The 25,223-nt window shown below is 45.5% G+C and overlaps 1 protein-coding gene across 1 annotated transcript in view; it reads left to right on the top strand.

Annotated features, from left to right (window-relative positions):
- Positions 1–1,448: 1,448 nt before the first annotated feature.
- The window catches only part of Sim1 (SIM bHLH transcription factor 1), an 81,294-nt gene continuing 57,519 nt past the window's right edge, over positions 1,449–25,223 (top strand). Inside the window, exons 1-10 of the mRNA XM_085691123.2 lie at positions 1,449–1,678; positions 3,484–3,585; positions 4,948–5,555; positions 14,769–14,851; positions 17,941–18,030; positions 18,492–18,600; positions 18,737–18,822; positions 19,381–19,580; positions 19,752–19,858; positions 20,512–20,659. Of these exons, the coding sequence (XP_085547249.2) occupies positions 5,381–5,555; positions 14,769–14,851; positions 17,941–18,030; positions 18,492–18,600; positions 18,737–18,822; positions 19,381–19,580; positions 19,752–19,858; positions 20,512–20,659 (998 nt within the window). The 5' untranslated portion in view covers positions 1,449–1,678; positions 3,484–3,585; positions 4,948–5,380. The remainder of the gene's footprint in view (positions 1,679–3,483; positions 3,586–4,947; positions 5,556–14,768; positions 14,852–17,940; positions 18,031–18,491; positions 18,601–18,736; positions 18,823–19,380; positions 19,581–19,751; positions 19,859–20,511; positions 20,660–25,223) is intronic.

The following is a 25,223-nucleotide window of genomic DNA, read 5'->3' as shown; positions in this document are numbered from 1 at the left end:
GCTAACAGCTAAAAGAAAAAAACTTGGGGCTTAGGGTAGGAGAAAATCTTCCAGAAAGCTAACCCAAGGACCCCCTACCCCCAAACCCTGAGAGGCTGGCATTAGAGTACTGGAGATGCCCAACCTCACCCCTTTCGTTTTTCCTCAGCCCCTTTTCCTTTCCCACCTTTTCCTCACCCTCACCTTTCCCCAGGCCAGGCTCAGTCCCGCCCTGCCCCCAAGCCTGGAAATCACAGGCCTGTCTCAGCCAGTGTTTCTAGTGATCTCACAATTAGGCTCCTCTAGCTTCCCAACGTCTGGCTGAATTAGGGTCGCACCACTCCCTGAGGAGCAGGCTCCCATCAGCTTACAGCTTCAGAATACACAATATCCCCTTTCATTGCAGACAGAGCTTTTTAAGGAACGCTGTATTTTAAAGCATAAAAGTTGTGCTTGACTATACAACTATGAACAACAATAGAAGCAGCACTCACTAGTAAGTAGCCAATTCAAGGTTGTATTTTAGATTACAGTTTTAAAGTATGGCTGGAAAATATCTAGAATATTCAGAGAAACGACACAAAATCCTTACTTGCATTCACCATTTTTAAGTTGATATTTTTTCCAGTTTGTAGCCACTGAAGCAAACATTTTTCTAACCTCGCCAAGGTCATTAAGGTAGATACCTGGGTAACAACTCCAGAAAACTGTCTTCCTACGTCTCTCTCTCTCTCTCCTTTCCACTCTACCTATCCACTTTCAGAGATTCCTGAGAAGAGCCCTAGAGAAGAAACATTTATTGCAATTTCTAAAATACTAATTTTGACACTGTTTTGGTGATCCCTTGTTTTTTACGACAGGCTCGCACCCCCCCCCCCCAAGAGGGGCAAAGGGTCCTTCAGTATCACAGCAACCTCACAAGAGCCGTCACGATCTACCCGTAGGTCCAAGACAGCATTACAATCATCAACATGTGTTCGTGGAAGGAAAATATAACTATTTCTGAAGACCTTCGTATTTTCCTAAATTGTTCCGTGGTAGAGAGCTGAGCACTATATATAACATATTTATGCTTACGGTGGCCCTCTTCAGTTTTTATAAATATGCCTTTCATCCTGATCTTGCCATTAATTATAATCCTTATGTATGTTCTTTGTACACCTGAAACGTGCATGTGTATCTCTGGTGGCCTGATAGGAGTCACTAAGATGCAGATCTAGGATGTCTAAATGTTGTGGCAGGAAGGCTTAGAGGAAGCATGTGAGGAGTCTGTGCCGGAGCAGGGGTCAGCACCACAGTGCAGGTTCCGGCTGTTGCGCTGCAACCCAGCTTGGCAGCTTGTCCTGGGATTCCCTTCAGCATTCCCTTGTTCTTGAGCAACCTCGCCCGGCTCTAGTTTAAATTTTATCTGAATCTGAGATCGAGAAAGGTCAGCCCGCCTTCCTGGTCGAGGCCCCGCCCAGGCTCTCCGGACTTGGTTGGCAGCACAGGCTCCGCCAGTTCTCGAATCCACTCGGGGAACCTGCTCTGCCCACGCGGCCACAGCCCCTGGCGTCTGCAGGTGAAGCCTGAGAACTCGTCACACCCCCAAGGGTTCCCGTCGGCCAGCTTCCGGGTGCCCCTGGGGAGACGGACTCTCAGAAGAATGCTGTGGCCACTCAGCCCGGCTGTTAGTCCTACTGAGAGAGGAAAGAAGGGGGTTAGTATGGTTTGGCCTTGAGAATCTGTGTTCCCAAAATCTCCGTGCCTCGGGAGGTGACTAGTCTACGCAGACCCCTGCTTGGCAGCGGTGGCTAGCGTGAACGGGTCTCTTTCTTTCTGCATTGGCAAATAAGTGGATAGATTTAGCCCTTAGACTCAGAAAACTTGTTTAAAATTTCCCACGCCGGAGGCGAGCGCGAGCACGTGAGCGACACCCGGGGTTGGGGTTCCCAGCTGGTGTCCCTCGCTGTCAGGGATCGCTCGCGGGAGGGGCTGGCGGGCGGGGTCCAGGTGCCCGGCGTGGGAGCCAAGGAGGCCAGTTCCAGCTCAAAGATTAGAAAAACAGGTGGTACGTTGCCTGGCTGACTCAGTCTTTCAGTAAATGAAGCTCTGAGAGTTGTGTGCCGAAGAGGGCGATCACCTCTGGATCGGGCATTGACTATATTAAAGGAAGTCTCCAGGCTTAGTGGATAGCTGAGCTTCTGGGGGACCTTGGAGGGACTTCTCCGGATCCCCTGTACACTTGCTTTGCCGTCAAGATTCCCACCCTCATTTTGCCCCCTTTTCCCCTAAGGCAAAATACTGCATTCCTCTTCAAAGGGGTCCTTCGGGGAAAGCCTGGCCTCCGCAGACTCCTCCACCAACCCCCATAGAGGATGGGTTCAGGTTTCAGGCCCCAGAGAGGCACTTCCACAGCTTGCGCTTCGTTTGAAGTAGAGATGGGGTGTGAAGCAAAGCCAGGCTGCACAAATCTTGTCCAGAACACAGTCGCCGCTGCTTAGTTTGGTTAGTCTTGTCCTGAGATCTGTGCAGGTTAGTGGAAAAGAGTCACCAAAGACTTTTCATACACACACACACACACACACACACACACACACACACACTATCACACCACCACACACACAGCATCACACATATTATACAGTAACAGTAAGAAACTTGACATTATCTGGTCTTTATGGAATCTTGCATGGGAGCCACAGGACACCTCTACCGCCCTGCTCACTTCCCATTGACAGTGTATTTTAGATGGAAGATGGTCCAAACCCACCCAGAATCGGGCCTTTAAGTGACTACAGCCACTGGGGAAATGACTCCGCCTTCTTAATTATAGCCCTGTTAGCTGGTTCCGGTTTTGAAACATCTATACAGTCTTAGTTTAGTTCTTTTTCTTAGTTTTTAGTTTCTTTTTCTTTCTCCCCAAACCTCTTTCCAGGTGTCACTCAGACGTGTAATTGTTCTCCACACCCCAGAACACTCCCATTGTCCTAGGAGCCTAATGCCATTGGGGGGCGGGGGACAATGAGATGGCAGATCTCTTATTTTTCAACGAACACTCTTAAAGGTGAGCCAAGTAACGATGGCACACGACTCTCTCCAGAGAATTTATTTTCCGAAGAGCCACAAAGAGGAGCAGAGCGCACGGTTCCCGATGTGCTGCTTGCTGACTTCCAACGCATGCGAAACCTAGTATGATATCTGTGAGCTGCTAACTTTTTTCTTTCTTTCTTTCTTTTTTTATTGTGGTCTGTTGTATTCTTTAAACTGGAGGGTCTCTAAACTACAGTTTTTCAGAAACAGATCTTGTGAATTATGTTTGAGAACTGTTGGGAAATGTATACCTTTCAAGTTCACTCAGTTAGACTTCCCACTCTGGAAGGAATATTCACGTTGGTCTTTTGTCTCTTGAAATAAAACCCGCAGAGTTGCCCAGCGGTTTAGCTAACAACGCCGTGAGACGTCTATCTGTACATTAGTTGTTCCAACATTCTGATCTCAAATATCACCTCCTTCTCCCGACAGTCCACTCTGTTTCCCATAGGACACTGCCCAGTAGAGCTGTCCATCGCATCAGCCACAAATGCGAATCTTTTAAAAAAGACCCCCCTTTTGGGAGAATTAAAGGTAGGTATTTATTTCATCTGGCGAAGAATTCTGTCACAGTGGTGTCAGGGTAAAAAGGTCCAGCGTCGGTCTCCCTCGCCGGGTCCTGCAGGCATGAGGGACTTTGCCGTGGGCAAATCCTGGCCACCTTCTCTGGGTTACTGTTGCCTCCCTTCCTGGAGCCGGGGTCAGCCAGCCGCCTCGGAAAGCTCCCGGCCGGCACAAGGCCGCGTGTGTGCGTGTGCGTACACCCTAGTCCAGGGAACGCGAGTGGCGCACAGTACGTGGAAGGCAGGCCTCGAGGTCGGGAGCTGCGGCGGCAGCGGGGCAGCGGCGACCCCGTGCCCGGGGCTCATTAGGAGCGGAGCTGCTAGGAGCGTCCTAGGACCCGGTCCGCGAGCCCAGACGCTTGGCGGTGGCGAGGGGGAGCACTCGAGTCACTCAGCCCGATTGGCCAATGAGCGCCGCGCCTTGGGGTGCGTCTGGCCAATAGGAAGAGGGAAGACTCGAGAGTGGCATTGGAGAAGGGCGGGAGAAAGGGAGCCTGGGAGCGAAGTTGTAGCTAAACCCGGTAAGCTATAAAGAAGTTACAGGGGGGCGCTTTCGGCTCCCAATTAGGAACAGTACCGGCTCCTAAGCACCACGGAGGAGGAGGACGACGCGGAAAACACCTCGCCCTTCCCAAGCCCACGTCCTCCTCCTCCTCCTCCTGCTGTCTCCCCTCCCCCATTCATGCCCTCGGGAAGGCCGCCCAGGCGCACCCTGCGGACTGCGGGTGACAGCGGGGAGGCTGGCGCTGAGGCTCTGCGGGCGCGCAGGCATGAGCGCAGTTAGGGGGCGAGAGCCTGGGCAGCCTCGGCGGTGCGCGACCACGGAAGGTAGGTGAAGCCCGAGGCGCCAAGAGCGCCAGGCGATGCCCGCGAGGGGCGGTCGCGCGTGCCACCTGTTAACTCTGCTCCGTAGAGCCCGGAGTATGACTGCGGGAGTCCCCTGGGGCTCGATGAGTAAGCGACACTTCTCGAGGAACCCGTCAGACGTGAGCCCCGCGCAGGAGAGGCAGTCGGGGTGGCGGGCAGTGGAAGAATTCTGCGCGGAGGATTCCCGCGTCCGCGGCCCGAGAGCTTGACTTGCGTTCGCGGGCCGAGGGCTCCGCAGACGTGCGTTTAGCCGTCGGGGCTATCTCCCAGTACGAGGCAAGCGAACCTAAGCGTGACTTGCAGGCGACCCGGGCTAGGGCCGACGTCTCCAAGTTTTAAATACCCTGGGTCGCGACGAGCAAAGCGAGGGCGCAGAAGCCCTTTGGGGCTTTTTTGCGGAATTGCAGTGGGTTTGAGTCTAGCCGAACCGAAGATCTCTCATGTTCTGGTGTTCTTATTTTCGTAGCGAACTGAAAGAAGTTACGTGGAATTGCAGTTCTCCACAAAAACGGCTCCAAACGCCAGAGGGACGGAAAAGCAAACGTCGGGTATTATTATGTCGATTTTCCAAGGACCGGGGTTCTCACCACAGAACCGATGAAAAACGCTGACTCTTTGGGAGGCCTGCCAGCATTTTATACTTATAGATCAGTAGGATTGGCGAGATTTGCTGTGGACCAGCAACTTTCTTATACTTACACCTCACGATTTCAAGAAAGTGTGTTTGTTTGCTTCATTGTCCTGTTCCTCCCATCATTCCGGTCTCCCCGGAGCCGACTTCAACCTCTTCGTTCAAAGTTATGTTTCTACCGAGTGTGATCGCTAATTGAAAATTAACCTTTGGTTTTGGATGAGTCTGTGGAATTTATGTTGTAAGAAGAAAGGGAGCCCGAGACACGATGAAAGAAAAGTCTAAAAATGCTGCCCGGACGAGGAGGGAGAAAGAAAACAGTGAATTTTATGAACTGGCTAAATTACTGCCTTTACCCTCAGCCATCACCTCGCAGCTGGACAAAGCATCCATAATCAGACTCACGACCAGCTATCTCAAAATGAGAGTGGTTTTCCCAGAAGGTAAGCGGCTGTACCTAGATTGAATTTCAAAGAAGGCATAAGTCTACCCAGCTTGCAGAGAAATGTACTAGTGTTCACCCTCGCGGGATATATTCTCTGCAAAGGGAAACTTAACCCTGAGCAGTCGGCGCCAAACGCCCGTCTTGTCCGTTTTCAGTCCCTCTCTGTTCCCCATACTTTTCTCTCCTGCCCACACGATATTTTCGGTTGGGAAGCCCAATAGAGCTTTTGTCAACACTTTAGATACTTGGCTCAGTTGAAAGTACTGTTAATCCAAACACGACTTTCCTTTTTATTCCTCTCATCAGAAATGTATCCAGTAGAAAGCAGGAGTATCGCCCGTTTGTTATTTTTGCTAGGTATAGATTAGACCTATATATGTGAAGCTAGGTGCGCCAGTTAGTTTCTCGAAAGGATCACAATTCGGCAAGAAGAGCTAGCGGACGTATACACGAACTGTATGTCCTGACTTGATCAGTCTCTTGACTGTTTATGGTAAATTGGCTCTGACTATTTAAGACGTTCACCAAACTAGTGCTCAGAATACCCAAGATTCAAGGAAAGCAGAGAGAATGTGCCAAAAAGTTCCTCAGTGTTGGGCTGGCAAAAGGGTCCAGACAAATTCTCAGACGACCTAGAAGTCAGAATAATGTAACAGCAGATACGATTTACAAATTGGAATTTTAGCGACCAAAATTCACTGTGAGAAGGAAAGCAGCCTTCACAGAACATGTTCATGTGTGAAAGCATTCTGACTCACTGGGAAAAGTTAATACTCACTGGGGAAGGGGCGCTTTGATCTTCCATTTGCTGCTCTTTACTCACAGTCAAATAACAACCAGAATAGAAAAAATATTTTGTTAGGGGAAGAAGTTTTGAGAATGTGAAAGAATGATTACTAGACAAACAAAACTTCCAGAGAAAGATCTGTGCTTATTTACAAATGAGAACATTTGACATGTTGTCTGTTGGTTTTAGGTATTTGAGGGATGTTGTTTTTGATGTGGGGAGTAGTTATTACTAGGGGACGAAGTTCTCTTCACTTGATCTTTGTTTAAAAGCTTTCAGAAATGCTACAAATTAGTCAGGGCCACCACAAAATCCTTCTAAGTAGTTGATTTCTACTCTCAACTTCGTTAATGATGTTACATAGTTAATTCCTTGAACATCTCCTTTCATCCTGAAATCTGAAGAGGAGAGAAATCACAGTTTAAAATACCTAAAAAGTTTTTCGGTTTGTTTTTCAAGGAGAAAGGATGCACACACACACACACACACACACACACACACACACAATCACGTTTCACATCCAAATTGTGCTGAGAATTGCAGATGGAAAAAATCACCATTGTGCCACACAGCCTTCTGCTTTAAAAAGAGATCTCTTTGTCTTTTATGCTGTCAGCACCTACTTTATAAAAATAAAGCTATTTCGAACTCCGCTGGCTGCGCTGTTCCTAACAGGATTATTAGCAGAGATTTGTCAGCTCCTGTGGTCTCAGTGGGCTCCCTTTCTGCGTGATTTCTAGTGGGTCTCCTCAATTATCGGTGCCGATGTCGCTCGCTGTTTGATCAGAAGCAGCATATGGTGCCGCTTGTGGGGCAGCGAATAACCGCGGGAGAAGAATAGAGGGCCGGCTTCAGCAGCAGTCACTCAACAGAGCCCCAGAACCCACAGGCCAGAGACCTTAGTCTGCCCCACAGGCCAGAGACCTTAGTCTGCCCGGTGCAGACCGTGGAAGCCTCGGAGAGGACCGGACTGGGTATTTTTGTTTGTTTTATTTTTGTTTTTAAAAGAGGACTCCTTCTTCTGATGACGCTAGCTCTTTAAAATTAAAAAACGCCTTATAAAGAGATAGAAGGACCAAAAGCAAATTCTCGTTATTTTTAATAGAGCGCCAGGAAAGATTTACACTGAGGTCTTCTTGGTGGCCAGGTCATTCCCTTTGGCTACTTTCACCGAAAATTGTGCTTTCTATAACCCTCTCTTCCTGAACCCCGGCCCCTCCCACCTCTCCTCTCCTCTACGGGTGAGTGTGAGTTTATGAGGAGGAGGGGATGCGCGATGTGTGAACTCTGGGCACATCATTTATTTCTCCAGCTTCTGTGGAGTTCATAACTCACCCGCGGCCTCCAACCGATGAGTTAGCCAGGATCATCAGAGCAACTGGCACCTAGGGATGAGGTTTTAATTTTGAGGTTGTTTGAGCTTCAAAAACCCCAAAGCGAAATACAGCCCCTTAAGATAGCAAAGAAAACAACAACGACAAACAATTACAAAACTCAGCAGTTTTCAAAGGAGCAAAATAGTGACAAGCCGCAGAACCAGGCACTACCTGCAGGGGGTGCCAAATTGGACATGGGCCTTTACTTAGGGTTGATTCTAAGCATTGGGGAAACTGAACAGTATTTATCGCTGTAATCTTTTTAATGATACTAAATAGAATTTGAAGTTACTTTACACATCTTGAAGCATTCCTACTACACAGTAGGTTTTCAATAAAATTTTGTTTTAAGAATAAGTACGGCTATTTTATCATGGTAAATATCCTATCGCATTTAAGTCATTTTATAGGTTGTCTAATCTCAAATGATTACAAATCTGATAGCACAGCTATAGGCATAACAACGTTGTAAAACTCCTTTTTTCCATATCACTTTTATACTACTGGGTAATGCCCAAAGGTTCTATGGTAAGTGAACAAACAAAAAATTCTCCCACATTCCCCTGAATAAAAGGTGGATAGAGAAAACAGGTTATTCCCTGTAACCCCCCACCCTCCAATCAGTGTAGTGACTTTCGTCTGGGTCCATGTCTCAGCTTATTCCGAGAAGGTGATACTGAACAGTTGAATACAAAATGAGAGAGGGAGGAAAAGACAATGATGCAGGAATAACTAAGAATTATTCTTAAATTGGGTTTGGTGGTGCACACCTGTAATCCTTGCTCTAAGAGCTGGGGCCCAAACCAGAAGAACAGGTGGAGGGGGAGGAAGATGAGAAAGGAGGAGGAACAAACATTAGAGCAGCATTTTTAGAGATTTGATCAGAAGAAAAGAAGATCAAGGAAGGGTACTGTGCGATCATTCAACATGGGGGGAAGATCATCTGATTAATCACGTTTCATTTGAAAACAGTCTTAAAAAGGAAAACTTAAGGAATGTAGAAAATATAAATCCTTGGTGTTATCGAAGCCAGAAAGATGGTATTAAGGCATTAAAACAAGGGGCTGGAGAGAGGGCTCTGAGGTTAAGAGCTGTTCTTCTAAAGGACCTAGGTTCAATTCTCAGCACCCACGTGGCAACTCACAACTGTCTGTAACTCCAAGATCTGCCACCCACACATAGACATGTGTGCAGGCAAAACATCAGTGCACATAAAATAAAAGTGAAATTTAAAAAGGCATTAAAACAATACCAGCATGACTTTATGAATGTGCAAAACAGGACAAATTCAACTTTAAAAGAAGTTTTAGCCAGGTGGTGGTTCTGCACACCTTTAATCCCAGAACTCAGGGGGCAGAGGCTGGAGCATCTCTGTGAATTCAAGGGCAGTCTGGTCTACAGAGCGAGTTCCAGGACAGGCTCCAAAAATTACAGAGAAACTTTGGCTCAAAAAAACAACCAAACAAACAAAGAAGCAAGCAAACAAACAAAAAATAACATAGTTGTTACCCAGTTCTAAACTAATTTTGGCTAGGAGCATAGTATCATGCAGAATAAACTGAAAGATCAGATACGCTTTCAAATCTGTTTAGAATCTCGGTAATATCAGTAAGATTAATTGTCAATATGTGTATGAAAAATAAAAATAATCCCAGAGTTGAAATTAGTAAATGCATAGGGACAAAATTCCCAAGACCTACAATATTCATCAAAAACCTGAAATTCTTAATCATTATATTTTTGAGTATTAAAAAAACCTAAAGAATAAAAAGAGGCCAGTTTCTCACGTGGATGTGTGATTTAAGACTGTTTTTCTTGCTGCTCGGGGAAATGATTGACTATTGAGTTTCCATGTTTGTTTTCTTACACAAGTTTTTCTCATTTAAAGCCTTTAAGCACAGTTTTTGCTCAAGTCTGGCTTTCTCTGCTGAATTCCATTTTTAATGTTCATTTTAAGTGAGTGCAGAATTAAACTGTGTGCAAGGCAGACTAGAACTTGTGGACTTGATCAATGGAAACACAATTTTTAAGGAAATGTATATATCATTAATTAGTACCAAATAACAAACACAACATCATAAGCAATGGTGGGATGCTTTCAACCAGGGCACAATCACCCATCCAAAAGAAAAAAGACAACCTTAAATATATATATAGAAGAATTGGTTTTATTTCTTGGCGGCGGGTGTGGGGCGTTCAGTTCTGGGGAATTTTGGTAGATTTGAATTTTTGCAGTCAGATGCAAGCTTCGAATGCAAACTCCTGGATTCTTGCGGTATTCCCTTGTCAGTGTAGGTATTTCTGAAGACAAGGAAACCAACAGTAACAATATCGATAGTTTGGGTGGGGCACTCATTGCCCGCATCTTGGACCGCCAAGATTTAGGTTTAGGATCAGTCCTGCCACTCAGAAAGCGGGAACGGAATGGGAAGAGTGGGGCAAGTCCCCCCCACCCCCCGCGCAGGTTTGAAACAGATTCGATACTCTGGTGGTTCTGTTTAGACCCCGGGTCGCTTCTCTTTTTTTAATTTATTAGATAAAAAAAAAAAAACAATCCAAGTTCCCACTCCCTCCCCTCCTTCCATTCCCTCCACACACCCACCCCACCCTCGGGTCGCTTTTTACCCGCGACCCTACGGTGCATTTTCCGCATTTTCCATCGCAGAAAGCTCCCAGTCCACTATGTTCGCGTGATATATTGGATTCTCTTTTTGTGACTTCTCTCCTTTTAGGGCACAATTTCCAAACCAACCGGATCCACGGAGAATCGGTCACCCCTAACTTTAGGACAGGCTTTGCTAGACACCAGAGTGTGATATACATCCTTTGTTCTGCCCAGCCACTGATGCCAGTTCGGTGGTTAAAAGCTCAGCGGAGATAGGGTCCGTGCTCTGTTCACGGAAAGACTGGATGGTGCGGAGCCACCATGCCATGGAGGCGCGGGGCTTTGTACGGAGGTGGCACTGCCAAGCCTCAGGCATTTCCGAAGACGTGAAGCCCTGGATCATCGCGCAAGACACCTTCAACCTACGTGCAGGATACTGGTCTCCGGTTTTAAACTAGACCTGGGGAAACCCTGCTGCCCCCCGAGTGCTTATAGTATTCAGTGACGCGCAGCGGGTGCGGTCCGAGTTACACGCCTGGTTGGCAGCCTCTGTTTCCCAACCGGAAGCGTAAACTCCGGGGCGGGATGAAGCACGGAGAACTGAGGACGTGACTAGTGGGTGACCTGCGGCCTTGAGCTGAGCTGCGAAACACACACACACACACACACACACACACACACACACACACACACACACACTACAAGATTCCTGGCACAGTTACTTTGGCTCTGCCCCGGGAGAGGCGGACACGCTAGGGATGGGCACTAGCTGTGGGTCCACGCAGTGATACAGGACTGGCCTTGCCGAGGTGGGTCTACTGAGCCTCCGAGAGCCCCCTCTCCAGCAGTGGCCTGGGTTAATTCCTAACTCTGGAGGAGATACTGGTGCGCTCTGGTGTTGGACGAAGTGCTTTGCCCTGGCAGTGCAGGAGGAATTGGTACTGCCGGGAGCACCTATTCCACAATCTTCTTTTCCCGAGAGAGTTCCGTGGCTGAACGACTCAGAGCCAGAACCCGGAGCGCAAGCAGGGGCAGTGCTTTCAGTCAGGGCTGACAAATCCTGCAGTGAGGAATAAGTGGTATTTGGGCGGTTTTGGCTTTCTTTTTCACACACTCCTCCCAAGTAGCAGCTATTAGCCTCGGGGGACCTGAAGTTAGAAGGAATATGCTAGAGCTTGTCTCACCGCGTCCCCGGTGGTAGACGGGTCATGGAACACCTCCCTGCTGCCTCAAAGGCATACTAGGCATTGTGTGTGTGTGTGTGTGTGTGTGTGTGTGTGTGTGTGTGTGTGTGTGTGTGTGTGTGGCGGGGGGAGGGCACATTTCTATGGAGATGCCGTGCTGATGACGAAGGAAAGAAAGAAGGGGCCACTACAACAAGCTCTTCTCTTTCCGGTCGAGCAAAGGCGGTAATGGTGCCTGGCCTGTAATCTGTATTTTGTCAAGGGCATGAAATTCATTCGAAGGAAAAGCCCGATCAATTTATTTTTGCTGCTTGCAATAACACAGCTGGATGATGCTTTGAGCGCGCGCTAGACTGGGGCTCATCATTCATTCACCAAGAACGGGCCTAAATGGTGCCTGTGGGATTAGGTCAATTTTAGTGGATCTACTTCGCCTCATTTGGTTACTAATTGGTTTCTTGTTTTATAAATCGAAATCTCATTTTCAGGAAATTACAAAACCCGTGCAGTCAGTCCATTGAGGTAATCCTTGGGTCAGGGGGTATTTAAATGGAAATGGCTCAACCGCGCACCAAGGGTAAAGCAACAGTGAAACTTGCTTGGGTTTTCACATGAAATGTGAGCTAGCCCTTTAGATTCATAATAGATACATCCCTTCTAATGCTACTTATGTAAATACGATAAACCAGACTTTAAGGGAAGAGAGGGGCCTGAGAGAAGCAAAATTTATCTGCCGAGGTTAATGTGGCATATCTTGGAAATCTTCCAAAATAGATTATGTTTTCCTTTGTCTTCAGCCACTTTAGCTGGGGAAAATCCTTTTGTCTGAAACCTGATTTAGTTATCGCCTCCCTCACAGAGCGCCTTTTCTCCTCTGCAAAACCCTGTTCCCTCTGCCTCACCGAGTTACAAGGGGATCTTTAGATCTTGTTCTCACTGTAATCCCGCCGCAAAGAGCGCTGGTTCCTCCTCATTTTAAACAGACAATCAAAGGATTTGGGCATTTTCTGCGGTAGGGCAAGTGCAGAAACGAAATCTCAGTCGCCCCCTTGCCAACTGAAACCGGGTGCTGGGGAGATTCATCGAAGGAAAGAGGTGAGAGGGTCCCTGGCAGAACTTTAAGATTTGGGGGAACGGGAACCTTGAACTAGTTTGGGGAGACAAGCTAGCCCTCCACATTTGGGAGGGCTAGCTCCTTCCTTGGTGAGATCCACTGGTAGAGCGGGGCAGTCGGTTCCTCATAAAACATTAACCCAGCCTCAACCGTGTGACAGGTTTTCTCTGCGGACAAAAAGAGAACGCAGCCTCTGTGAAACCAAGTTTCCTCCCAGGTGTGCGTGTGGGGAGAAGCACAGGCCGGGGAGGGCCTCCCTTGTTAGCTCGCACCCGCACCCTCTCGGGCTGCTTATTAACCTGTGGGCAAGTCTTATTTTCCCTTGTAGGCGCATGCTAATGAGGGCACAACCCGACAAAGCAAAACAGGCGCCAAGAGTTCGGAAGCAAGATCTTTTTACATGCCCCCCGACAACCCCGCGACCCCACCCGGTGATTTTTTTCAGGTCTTTAGAGTACCGGGCGGTTCCAGGCGACCCTCAAATTTTTCTATTAAAGACGTTTGTTTGCCTAAAACGCAGGTTTTGCTAGCTTGTGGGGCTGCGAGAGCTAGTCTCAGACAACCGCAGCCTCAGCCCACTGGAGGAACCAGCGGGAATGTTCTGCCCTCTGATCTCACGAAGCTTCTGGTTTTGGGGGTCTGAGGGGCCCAAGGTTGACGCCACTCAACTCCTCGGAACTCTCAGCAAGGAGGGACCTTTCTCTTTTCCTTAGACGTGGCCAACTCCTTCACGAGGCCAAAACTCAAGAGGATGAGGGGAGTGGAGGGAAGGGGAGACGGGATGGCAAAATCGAAGGGATTTGTATAGGTGACTGTGACAGCCTCCCCCCCCCCCCACCCCGTACTGGTCCTCCAGGAAGACTGTGGCTAGGATCACAGAGTCACTTGGGGAGGGAACCAGACGTGCTGGGGCGTCAGGGAGGATCACACTGCGCCGTCAACGGAGGGAGGTAGCCGCAGGAGTGGAGCCGCAATATTTGCAGAGCAGTGCGGAAATCGTTAGATTTATTTAGGTGTGCAAACACCCAGAAAGACCCCATTTGAGCCTGAGGGGCGCTTGCCATTGCTCGTTGTCAGGGTTTTGATCACTCGCTTAGGAAGCAGGTCCTAGCTAACACCTTCAAAAAAGTCTAACCGGGTGTCTTAGTGTGAAAAACTCTTCTCCTTTCCATATTACAATTCAAGCATGCTTGTTATGTGTCAAACAACTACGTTTCAAAGTATTTGTTCCTAACGAAAAAGGTCACCTTAAAAACGAAAAAGATTAAGTCTTCTTCGTGATGTAAAAACGAAAGGATTTAACTACTGAAGTAATTTCATCAACAACATTTAAAAGATACTCGTAAACAGTTGAACACGCCTATGCATCTTTTTGTTATTTTTATTTCATTCTCAGTACGGGTATAGACCATATTTTATACTAATATATGGGGATTCTTAAATATTTCTTAAAGCATATCCAAAAAAGTTTGTGTCAAAGGCTTGAAAGGTTGACACGCTAAAACAAAGGGGGAGGAATGGCCTGATTTTGTTGATAAATGGTACTAGACAAGTGGGGAAACTGATTCTAAGTCCAGAAGAGAGCGAAAATGGTGCCGAATGGCTGACACCTCAAAGTAATTGACTCCAAAAAAATAGTTGGTGGTTTTTGTGGGGAGGGGAAATAAGGGTGAGGAGGATAAGGTAGGGTCTAGAGATCCTGGCGAATGAGAATTTGGAAGTCAACCCCAAAGAGGGGTTTCTCCAAGAATATTCAAGTCAGGCTGAGGGAAACCAGCGTCCAGAAAGCCCGGCAGCCAATCAGAAAGGCCACCAGGGACTGAGCCTGTGTGGCCGGTGGCCTCTGGTTTCTTTGAGTGCCATTTGCGTTGGTCTCAGGTTGCTTATACGGACAAGGATGAAAACTTGGGAAAAGAAATACTCCTCCCACCAGAAAGCAGGAACCCATTTCGAAGATAGTGCTGGAATTATCCAGGGCTGAGGTCTCTAGAACTCTTGCGGGACAGGAGCTGCCAGCTGACCTAGTCTCCCACCCTCCAGATCTCTTCTGGAAACCCGCGCGCTACTCTGGCCCCCGGGGTGACAGAAACGTAATTGCATTCTAGCCCCCGACTGTTTTTCACTGAAGGTTGTGTGTCTCCATAGGGCTTGGCGAGGCGTGGGGCCACACCAGTCGAACCAGTCCCTTGGACAACGTTGGTCGAGAACTCGGCTCTCATCTACTACAGGTATAGACGCAAGACTACCGGTCGCCAGGGCAACACCCGGGCTTTTGTTTTCTGGGGGAGGGGGAGAGGAGGAAGGGAGAGGAAAGTTCCCAATAGTTCCCCTTAGATTTGAGTTCTTAATCTGGCTGGGTGCGGATGGGCCAGTGGTGCCTGAAAGGTTGAACGGAAGGCAAAGTGATGACCAAGGTTGCAAATCAGTCTGGCAAGGTTGGCAAGGGCTCCATCCAAGTGAGGGAGTTCCGTTTGTCCCCGTTCGCCTAAAAAAACTGTAACGCGCTGCACCAGGCCGGGGAGGCAGGATTGAAGAAGCGTCTGAAATGAAGAATTTGCAAAGGAAATAACAGGAATCTGCTGCAAATGCCCTCAGTGCTTTAAGCCGGCACATTCCGGATCCAGCTGCGTCTGCAACTCATTTCGTCTCTTCCCGGTAGTTCCCAGGCGTACTCCTTTTGTCAGTGCCCCTCACTTCAGGCTAGTCCAAGATCTGTGCAAACCCAACAACAACACACATACGCACCCCCAGTAATGAGTTTAAACAATGTGAGGTGGCCATTACCTTGTTATTTGCAGTGCAGAGGGTTTTAAACTGCCTGTTGGCCGCTTAAGTTGCAAAGCAACTATTTTAAACACTAAAACTCCCAGTGGCATTTTTAGGAGTGACACTTGTCCCCTACCCTGCACCTTCTATTATTATTCGGGTCCACTAGGGTATCCTAGCTGTAGTATCCTGGAATTTAAGAAGCCTAGGAAGCAGTCAACAGGAACAGAGCCCTGAGGCTGAGTCCTTCATTTCCCAGTGCTGCTTTTCCCTCTCCTTCCCAGAGGCAAGATGTTTCAGTCAAGTAAAAACTGAACAAAGAGAGGGCTTGGGTGAGTATTTCCCTAATGACCTGGCTTCCGCTTTGAATTTATGTAGAAAAGCCCATAGCTCCCTTTGTTAAAACATCTTACCTCAGATGAAGTACCTGACTTCGCCATGCCATCTCTTCTAGTTCCTGTATATTTTTTTCCTTAGTAATGTGAGCAAGAAAACAAAAACCAAACAGCTTTTTCCTTTATACTTTTCTCGGGGTTTCTTTTCTTTCACTAGACTTTTGGCAGTTCTTTAACACTCTGAAGTTCAGGGGTTCTTCACTCTCTTCTCCCTTGGCTCCTACTTCCCTGCAGTCTGATTTTTCCCCCACTGGGCCCTACACAGGCTCCACTCATCCTGATATCAAGGACTTCCTGAACTCATTCATCTAGCAGACACAGGCAGATCAGTGGTGTGCCCCACAGAAAGCCCTGCCTTCTTGATGTTTTCATTTTTAGGCATGCCCTGGTCTTGCTGGTGGTATGGGTATTACAGAGCCAAATCAGAAAGGGAAAGAAAGAGAAGGCCTCCTTTCTGAATTGAAATGAGTTAGAGAGGATTTGGTGAAAAAGAGTCATTTTGGTCAAAGAAGGAGGTGACATTAGTGACACCTTCTTTCTGTGGTCTAACAACAATTTCCCCAATTTATCTTCTCTTCTCCCTGTGTTCTTTTTTTTTTTAATGTCATACCATTGCCTGTGATGTCATTTCTCCTCTCACAGCTCCAAAGACTCCTGCAAGACATAATCCAACACTTGTTACCTGAACTGTTTAGTCCCTGTGACCCAAGCAGGTCTTTAGAGCACCTTCTGGACACTCAACTTTTATCTCCTGCTGCCACCTAGACATTTAAGACAAGAATGTATTATCTCCCTTCTCAGATTTCTACTTACACAACATCTTGGTTTCCAGTTGGAGAGATGACACAGGCTCACAACAAAATCTCAATTTCTCTATGTTTCCAGTCTTCTGCATAACCTTCTTACTGAAGCCAGGAAATCCAACTTACTTTCTCTTTCTGCCAGCAAGTTAATATACAATTTGCATTCAGTGCCATCCTTAAATTAGACTCTCCCCTTTCTTAGATGTGATTTCAGGCTGATAGCTACATGGACTCCTCATCCTGATTCATGTAGATCATTCTACCAGGGAACAAGAACACACAAAAAATGTATTATTCCAGCTTAGAATTACTGTTGGAAACAACGATTGCAGAGAGATTCCAGGGTCCCCAAATTGACATTCCAAACTTTAAAAATCCACTGAGTATGTGCTTATGTAGCCCCATCTCACACCAGACTCACCAGCTCTTAACACATCAGACTAACCCTTCCCTCAGTCTCTGACTTTATTGCATCATTTCTTCTGCTTGAGGTCTTCTCTTCAGTCCTTCCTTCTTCAAGTTCTTTGAGGCCTCTGTAATGCATAGTTAGTGAGTCTCTTGCCTATTCATCTCTACCTACTTAATTTTGTGGTCAACACATTCATCTTCAGGCTGGTTGTCCCTTTGAACTCCTTAAGAGGAGTTGGGTTTCTCATAGGTCTCCATTATTTCATTCACAGAGATGAAGGAACAGGGAAAGTCTCTGACATGTCTTTTCAATGAGGCTGCCAGCTTGATGCATCCGTGTAAACATACACGAGCATACACAGTGTCACACTACTTTACAGACTGGTTGCTCAGAAAAGCCTCTCATCCCCTAAATCCCCCTCTCCTGACTCTGAAAGAGTCTTGGCCTGCTTCCTTCTGTCTATAACTTCAAGTTGCCAGTTCTCCCATGTCAACCAGTGTGTGCTGTTCTGGATCTTTCTCAAGTCAAGCTATTTTCTCTCTTCACTGTTGATCACTGCCACTATGGAACCCTTCAATATTAACAGAGGTTCTGACTGGCACCACTGTCCTAGGGCCTAACCTACTTCCTGTTTCTGTTGAAGACTGTGATGCTATTCACACACCCAGACTTTTGTGAGCCACAGATTTTTCTTTCCCCATTTCAGTGGATCTTGAGTCTTTATAGGGCTTTAGCCCTGTCCATAGCCTCACTCTGACCTGCCAATGCTGACAGTATGCTGCACTTACAGACTTGGGAAGTTCAAGGAAGGAGATTCTTGTGGTTATTCTGTGTCCTGTTTCTGGACAGTCTGTCACAGCCTCATCTTTCTGTACTACCTGTGTCTAACTTCTGTTTTCCTTGCTTCGTTTCTCAGATCTCTCACTCTATTTCTGCCTCCCCAGACTCTGGATGGCTTCATCTTCGTGGTGGCCCCAGATGGAAAGATCATGTACATTTCTGAGACAGCTTCAGTTCACCTGGGCCTTTCTCAGGTAGGTGAGTGGTTCGTCCTTCCAGGCTGCAGTGTTGACAGCTGGATTTGTGGGGAGGGCTTCCCAACCATCTCATATCTGCATTTGGGCACTGGAAACCTCTCAGGTGCCAGAGGGACTCAGTCACCCCCTACCTGGATTTCCCTTCTCCTTTGGCTTGCCACTGCAGGCTAAAGTAATTGCTACTTTTTAGAATTCTTACCGTAAGCCAGACATGGTGGGAGGAGTTTACACACAAGTATTCCTAGGGGGTGTGACTGTGACTGCCATTGTTTTCACTACTACTGACATGTATGATTATTTTACAGGTGAGGGAGCTGAGAGTTAGATAAGATGCATCAGGTAGCAAGCAGCAGAGCCTATTCCATCTTTATGGCCATAGAGACCCCCCCCATGCAAGTTTTCAGCTTCTTCTGGGGACATTGTATAACCGCAGAAATGGTGACCCCTCTTCTTTACAGGTGGAGCTGACTGGGAACAGCATCTATGAATATATCCACCCAGCTGACCATGATGAGATGACAGCGGTTCTCACGGCTCACCAGCCCTACCACTCTCATTTCGTCCAGGGTAAGGTAGACAGGCCTCGCCCACCTGCTCATGCCTGTCAGCTTGGGGGCTTGTCACCAGTTAGCCTTGGCTGGGATGCTGCTTTTTTTGGTTGCCTATCTCTCATCCAGAGTCTTCCTCCTCTTCTTTCTCACAGAGTATGAGATTGAACGCTCCTTCTTTCTGAGGATGAAGTGTGTTCTAGCCAAGCGGAACGCGGGCCTCACTTGCGGTGGCTACAAGGTGGGTGGTTGAGTTGGAAGGTCTACTCTGAGGGTGGCCAGGCAGGGCTTAAGGCTTCTGGAGCAAGGGAGGTTGGTTCCTGCCTCAAGAACCACACTTGTGGACCACACTTACAGCGCAGCCCTGAAAGGTCATTAAACTTTGTGGGTAACCGAGGGACACTTAAAAGACTAAGTCAGGACACCGGGCTGTTCTTAGAGAGGAGCCTGAGGAACTGTAAAGCTTCTAAACCCTTCAGTCATTTATCTCTCAGGGAGTTAAACACCAAAACCTTAGCTGCAAGCTGGGGTTCTTTAGCTGAATGCCAACATCACTGGGGCTCCCTGCCCCAATTCGTGCGTGGCAGGATTTGGTGGGAACCAACCATTTGCATCTCTCTCTTAATTTTCTTTCTTTTACGAGCTCCCACGTGAATTCACCGTAGCTGTGCGGTCACTCTTTTGGGGGCACCTTATGGTTTGTGGCCAAGTAGAATCTTAACATGTTTCAACTCCTCTGCTTCCTTTAGGGAGCTCTTCCCGACCTCTGCTGAGTCTCGCCCCTCCCCCTCCATCACAGGTCATTCACTGTAGCGGCTACCTGAAGATCCGCCAGTACAGCCTGGATATGTCGCCCTTCGATGGGTGCTACCAGAATGTGGGCTTGGTGGCTGTGGGTCACTCCCTGCCTCCGAGCGCTGTCACAGAAATCAAACTACACAGCAACATGTTCATGTTCCGAGCCAGTCTGGACATGAAGCTTATTTTCCTGGACTCCAGGTGGGTGGGCAGTCGAGAAAGGGACTCTAAAGAATGACAGTGTTTAGAGAGGGAGAGCCTTGCCTTGATCTTGCTAACCCAAGAAATGGGGCCGGGAACCCAGGTGATGAAAAGTCTGGGTGATGAAACCCAGGTGATGAAAAGTGATGAAAAGGGATTTTTTCCCCCCAGGGTGGCGGAGCTGACTGGGTATGAACCTCAGGACTTGATTGAGAAGACTCTATACCATCACGTGCATGGCTGTGACACCTTCCACCTACGCTGCGCGCATCACTTATGTAAGGTCCCACCCTACTCTCAAGGGAGTGGCGGAGCTGGAGGCCGGAAGTCCAAACAGATTGCTGGGGGCTCTCCCCTAGAGGGTTAGGGGTGGTAGTAGTAGGAGAGACTCAGAAAGGGACTGCTGCGACCCGTCTGGTATCTCTGACTTAACGGAGCTGCTAATACTAAAGGAGTGGGAGGGGGTGCGTACTCCCAGTGGGGTCTCATTCTTCACCTGCTAACATCACTAAAGATGAGAACTGTTTAAACAACCTAGGCTACTTTCCTCTCCCAGCATTAACTCACCTAACTTTTGATACAGCTTTGCTGGAAGCTTAATCTCCCAGGATTGAGGATTTAGAGCTGGACTTCCCCTTTTGCCGCAGGAAAACCCTTAACTTTTAGTGTTTTCGCTATTGCTAGTGTGGAAGACAGCGGGCCCCAGGAGGGCCCACACCAATCATTAGCATATAATAGGTATCTATTGGTGGGGCGGGGGAGGGTCGATTCAGTTTAACAGGCAGTCAATTGATTGGGAATTTGCCCATCATCTCTCCCACTTGCACTGGCGCGGTTGGTATGGCAATGAGGGGCTTTGTACTCAAACCACCTAGCGCTTGGGACCTGTCCAGGACAGGCCCGTTCACGACATCTACTTCTGTCTTTCTAGTGTTGGTGAAGGGGCAAGTGACCACCAAGTACTACAGGTTCTTGGCGAAGCACGGCGGTTGGGTCTGGGTGCAGAGTTACGCTACCATCGTTCACAACAGCCGCTCCTCAAGGCCGCACTGCATCGTCAGCGTCAATTACGTTCTCACGTGAGTGCTTGAGTGTCAGCCTGAGACCACCTTCTCCAACTGTATTTTGTGTGCACGGTCAGGCTCCGGTCTCCCAGGAGAGGCGGTTTGATGCAGGTCGGGGATTTTGAAGGCTCTCTTGGTCGTTTTCTAGGAAAAGATTTAGGAGTTTTCGCAATACTGTCCATATTTGCTCTCTTTTCTCTCTTAACCTTTCAAGGGAACCCTGTATTAAAGAAAGAAAAAAAAAAAAGAGGAGAGAGGGAAAGATCCGACGTACGGGGCCATTTACTGTTAAGAAACTGGCCATCTGTTTCACTTTTTCAGATCTCGGGTTTGAAGTTCTTAATTTTAAACAGAGTCTGCAATCAAAGTTAGAATTCTGAAAGAGCGTTTCTTTCCTCGAACCACAAAAGCGGCCTGAGTGACCAGCAGAGTAGAACTTTAACCTCTAAAAAGCAAAGGTTATGTGTTGGGCAACAAGAATTTGTGGGTCCTAGATTGAAACATCTTTGCTGGATCTGCGGGGTGTGACAGACAGGGCAGCTGCTGCAGCTGCATTGGAATCTTGTTCTTTCCAGAAACATGCTTTGCAGCTGATCCCGCTGTCTGGAACGCGCCTGTTGAAGAAGCACACTCTGTGCAGGGTTTGCAAAAGTCAAGTTGCATAGGGCTGAAGTCTTTATAAAGAAATCTTTTGTGTGTGCATTTATTAGTTTCTTAAAGGGGTTGAAAACTTGAGATTTTAGGGGACCTCAGAAATTCTTTACTTTGGAAGTATTGAAACACCAGACTCTTAGTGGAAATGCTATTTTGTCATTAGGGAAGTTGGTTAAAGGATGCTCTTTGGAATAGAGTATAAAGTACAAGATAAGGTTTGTATTCATTCCACATTGCTTTCCATTGTCAGATAAAAATGTAGTGGCTAGAAATATGCTTAGCAATAACACTCAATGCTTTGTTTAATAAGAAAATTTGGTGGATTCAGAAAATAAATTTAAATAAGGATTGCTTGCTTAAAAATAATAGATAGTTGTGTTTGAACTCAAAGACCAGCAGTGACCATGGCCTTTCCCTGGGTAAAGATGCTTAGGTCTATTATAAACTTATACATGCAGATGTGTGTTTGTGCTTGTAAGTTCATGCATACACATGTGCTATTTATATAAATGTGTTATTTATTAAAATCTATGGTATGTTTAAAAATAGGTAGTTATTAAGGATATTTTAATTGTTTACTTTTTAGTAAACTAATTAGAAGAAAAATTTGATTTTTGTAATAGCAAAGAGGTAGTGTATTTTAATACCGAGTAAAAATATACCATTGAGTATCATGAAGCAATACATCAATCTAATGTTTTTCATATTATTAAAATAAACATGAGAAATTGGCCAGGCATAATTATACATACACTTAAAGCAGATGTATTGATGGGTGAAAAATTATGTTTCCTTACCATGGAAAAGAAAGAAACATTTTTAAAGAAGGTGCTTTGTGTGTCTGAGCTGTAGCAAGCCTTTTATGTAACCTCTGTTCTCTGGTACCTGTAGTTAGTAATTATTCTTTATCAAACAACTGGGTATATGTGACACAATCCCCTACATATGATCTGAATGAAAGTTTGACCTCCCAATGGGTAAGCTAAATTTGTTTGGAGTCATTTTGAAATATTCTGTTTTGCTTTTCAGTAGGTAAGTGTTCTTTTTTCTTCTGTTGTCTGCATCTTTCTTTACACACTTCTTGAGAGCTGTCAAATTAGACTTTTAGCCTTACATCTGATTTAAAAGGAAGTAATGGAAGAAATGCATGATTTATGGAAGGAAAGCTAGCATGGCACACATTTACTGAATGTAATGCACCTCAGCTGAAAATAGAAGCACACACAAAGAAGCATATATGCATAGGCACACAATATGGGAAGCTGACGTTGGCTACTCTTTTTATGAGTCTCAGCTTCAATTCCTTGTATAAAAATTCTCAGAACAATTTTTATAGCTGCAAATTTGGAAACTGTTTCAGATGAAATGTCATCATTTGGCTCTGTGTGTGTTGACAGGATTTCCATAACGAACAGGTTGCCGTTCCTTTGATGTGTGTATCGCACATCTGGCTGGAAGTTACTAATTTACATTGTCTTAACAAATTAACCACAGGCCTATTGATTCTCTATGGTAATAGTGAATAGCCCCATTTGTTTGGGGGCTACTTCATGCAGACCGAGAATGGTAAGTGAATCCTTTGCGAATATACCACCTCAACAGTGCCCTTAAATACTAAGCAAGCCCCCAGATAACCTGACAGGCCAGATGTTTTCCAAATGTAAACTTTTATATAATGTACACTTTGAAGTGACTTTCATGACATGAAAGTAGAGGAAAATTTTAAGTAATCAATGATCAAATGAGAATGTGGTGTTTTGGTAGAAGCTATGTTCATGAGAAGTGTATTTTTCTGATTTTCTGATGGCAAACATATTGTTTAAATACACTTAAAAATCAGTCATTATTATCTAATAAAAGCACCAATGAACAGAAATCTAAACCTTGTCTTAATTAGTAGCTGCAGCAGTGCATGTAGGGTAAGTAGGATGTGTTTAGAGCAGGCGATGCTCTTTAACTTGTGACTTCCTGACTTCAATATCAGCACTCAGTTTTGCAAATTAGGAGAAAAAAAATGCAAAGACATCATAGCACAAAGAATCCCAGCTTCTTTGGTGTCTGTGGTTCAATGCAACAACTACTGTGATTTTTTAATATTCCTCCATCACAATAAAGCAAAACCACAACTGTTGATGATTTTCTCTAAGACATGCATAATCAGAGAGCGTTTTCTTATACATTGAGTGCTCCCGGGCTTTAAAATGTGCATTAAATGTGAGAGACACCTGTCCTTAGTATTAAGAGCATAGATACATTGAGAACGTAACTAACCACATTGACTGCTAGGGAGAGGCCTGGAAGTGTAAAGTACAAAAGGAAAGCACATTGTATGAAGGCTGGAGTCTGGAATTCATATGTACTTCAGTTTAGTTGGTAGTAGTAATTATTCATAGCTATTTCAGATGAAAAACATTAGTATTTAATGCAAAGAAAATTGAAAATATGAAACACCCAATAAACTATGAAATGCAATTTAAAGGAAAATGGAAAATGCTGGATCTCTTTATGATTACAGACACTATACATTTTAAAATTAAGAAATACTCTTCTACTTTTAACATAAATCAATAAGATTCAACTATCATTTAAAATATCCACATTGTTTTCAGACCTATATGTTGAAAGAATAGTACATTTCTTTTATGTTTCTCTAAGGCTGTATGTGGTTGATTTTTATGAGTATATTTCCTATTAAATAATTTCAAATAAAGTTATGGACATTGTGGTTATTGCATCCTAAATGTCCTGCCTAGCTACTGTACATGATGACACATTTATTGTATTCTAAATTACTGCCTATAGAAGCGAGTGAAGGTATGGATTAACCTTAGTTTATGTGTGCCATGAAAATCAGTCTACCACTAATATCTATCAAGTGTTCTTTGACGGGTGACCTTAGCAAGACTGATAGACAGTGTTTGCAGTACTTTGTGATGGCTTCTATAACCCTAAAGTCTAGCATATTTTAAACTTGATTTCTAATAAGAATTATAGACTAATACTATTGTGATGTTGTGCTTGGAAAAGAAAAATTAGATTTTGAGTGATCGGATTAATATTTTCAGTCCTTTTTTTTCTGGTAAAGAGCTTGCCTCTGCTTGTTTACTAAGTTTAGAATTTAGAACATCACTTTTAGTGGAAAATCTCAAGTGTTGTTGTTGGGTAGTTTATAGATCACATAGAAGGAAGTAGTTTTATCTGTAAAATCTTCAATTCTTATGTTACTAAAAATAACAAATGGAGACAATCCAGATTTGTGGCTATCTTCTAAGTATCTCTGTGAATTTGTAGAAAAGTTGATCAATGCCGAAGGAAAGATACTTAATGTCAGAGAAAAGTTTTCCGCATTGTAATAAACACAGATTCCAGGCCTCTAGTTCTTGTCTGCACGCTGTTCTCAGTTAAATATTCTGAGAAGTCTCATAATTTTCGTAATTAAAAAAGATTTAAAAATGTAGCATATATGGTAAGTAGAAAACTTTATATACCCTTGCTTTAACTAATGAATGTTAAAACACTTACAAAGTCATTTGTCTTTCCAGATAGGTTAATGGTGCCCAATTAATTTCAGTGTTAAGATTTAAATTTTTTAAAAATTTATTTAAGAACTAATGCTATTTCTATTGCTAGTAAGATTTAGGAAATACATTTTAAAACTTGGTGAACAATATGTCATCATCAAAACCACTCCTCTTCTGTGTCGCATATGACGTCAGATGGAGGAAGGCCCTGTTGACTTACTGACCTATAGTAAATAGCAGACAGACCCCTCTTATGCCACAGGTCTGTGGAGTGCTTTCCGATGGCTCAAAACTGTAATCGTGCACAACATTTACACATAAAATACAGTCCATCCCTCAATGTATTTAATATCTCTCACAATTATATTGAGCATCAATATTATCAGCAGATGATTCTTTAGGTA

This window comes from Myodes glareolus, chromosome 1, assembly GCF_982192425.1.
Source record: "Myodes glareolus chromosome 1, mMyoGla1.1, whole genome shotgun sequence".
In the NCBI taxonomy this organism is placed as follows: Eukaryota; Metazoa; Chordata; class Mammalia; order Rodentia; family Cricetidae; genus Myodes; species Myodes glareolus.
This window is presented reverse-complemented; position numbering and strand designations above follow the sequence as displayed.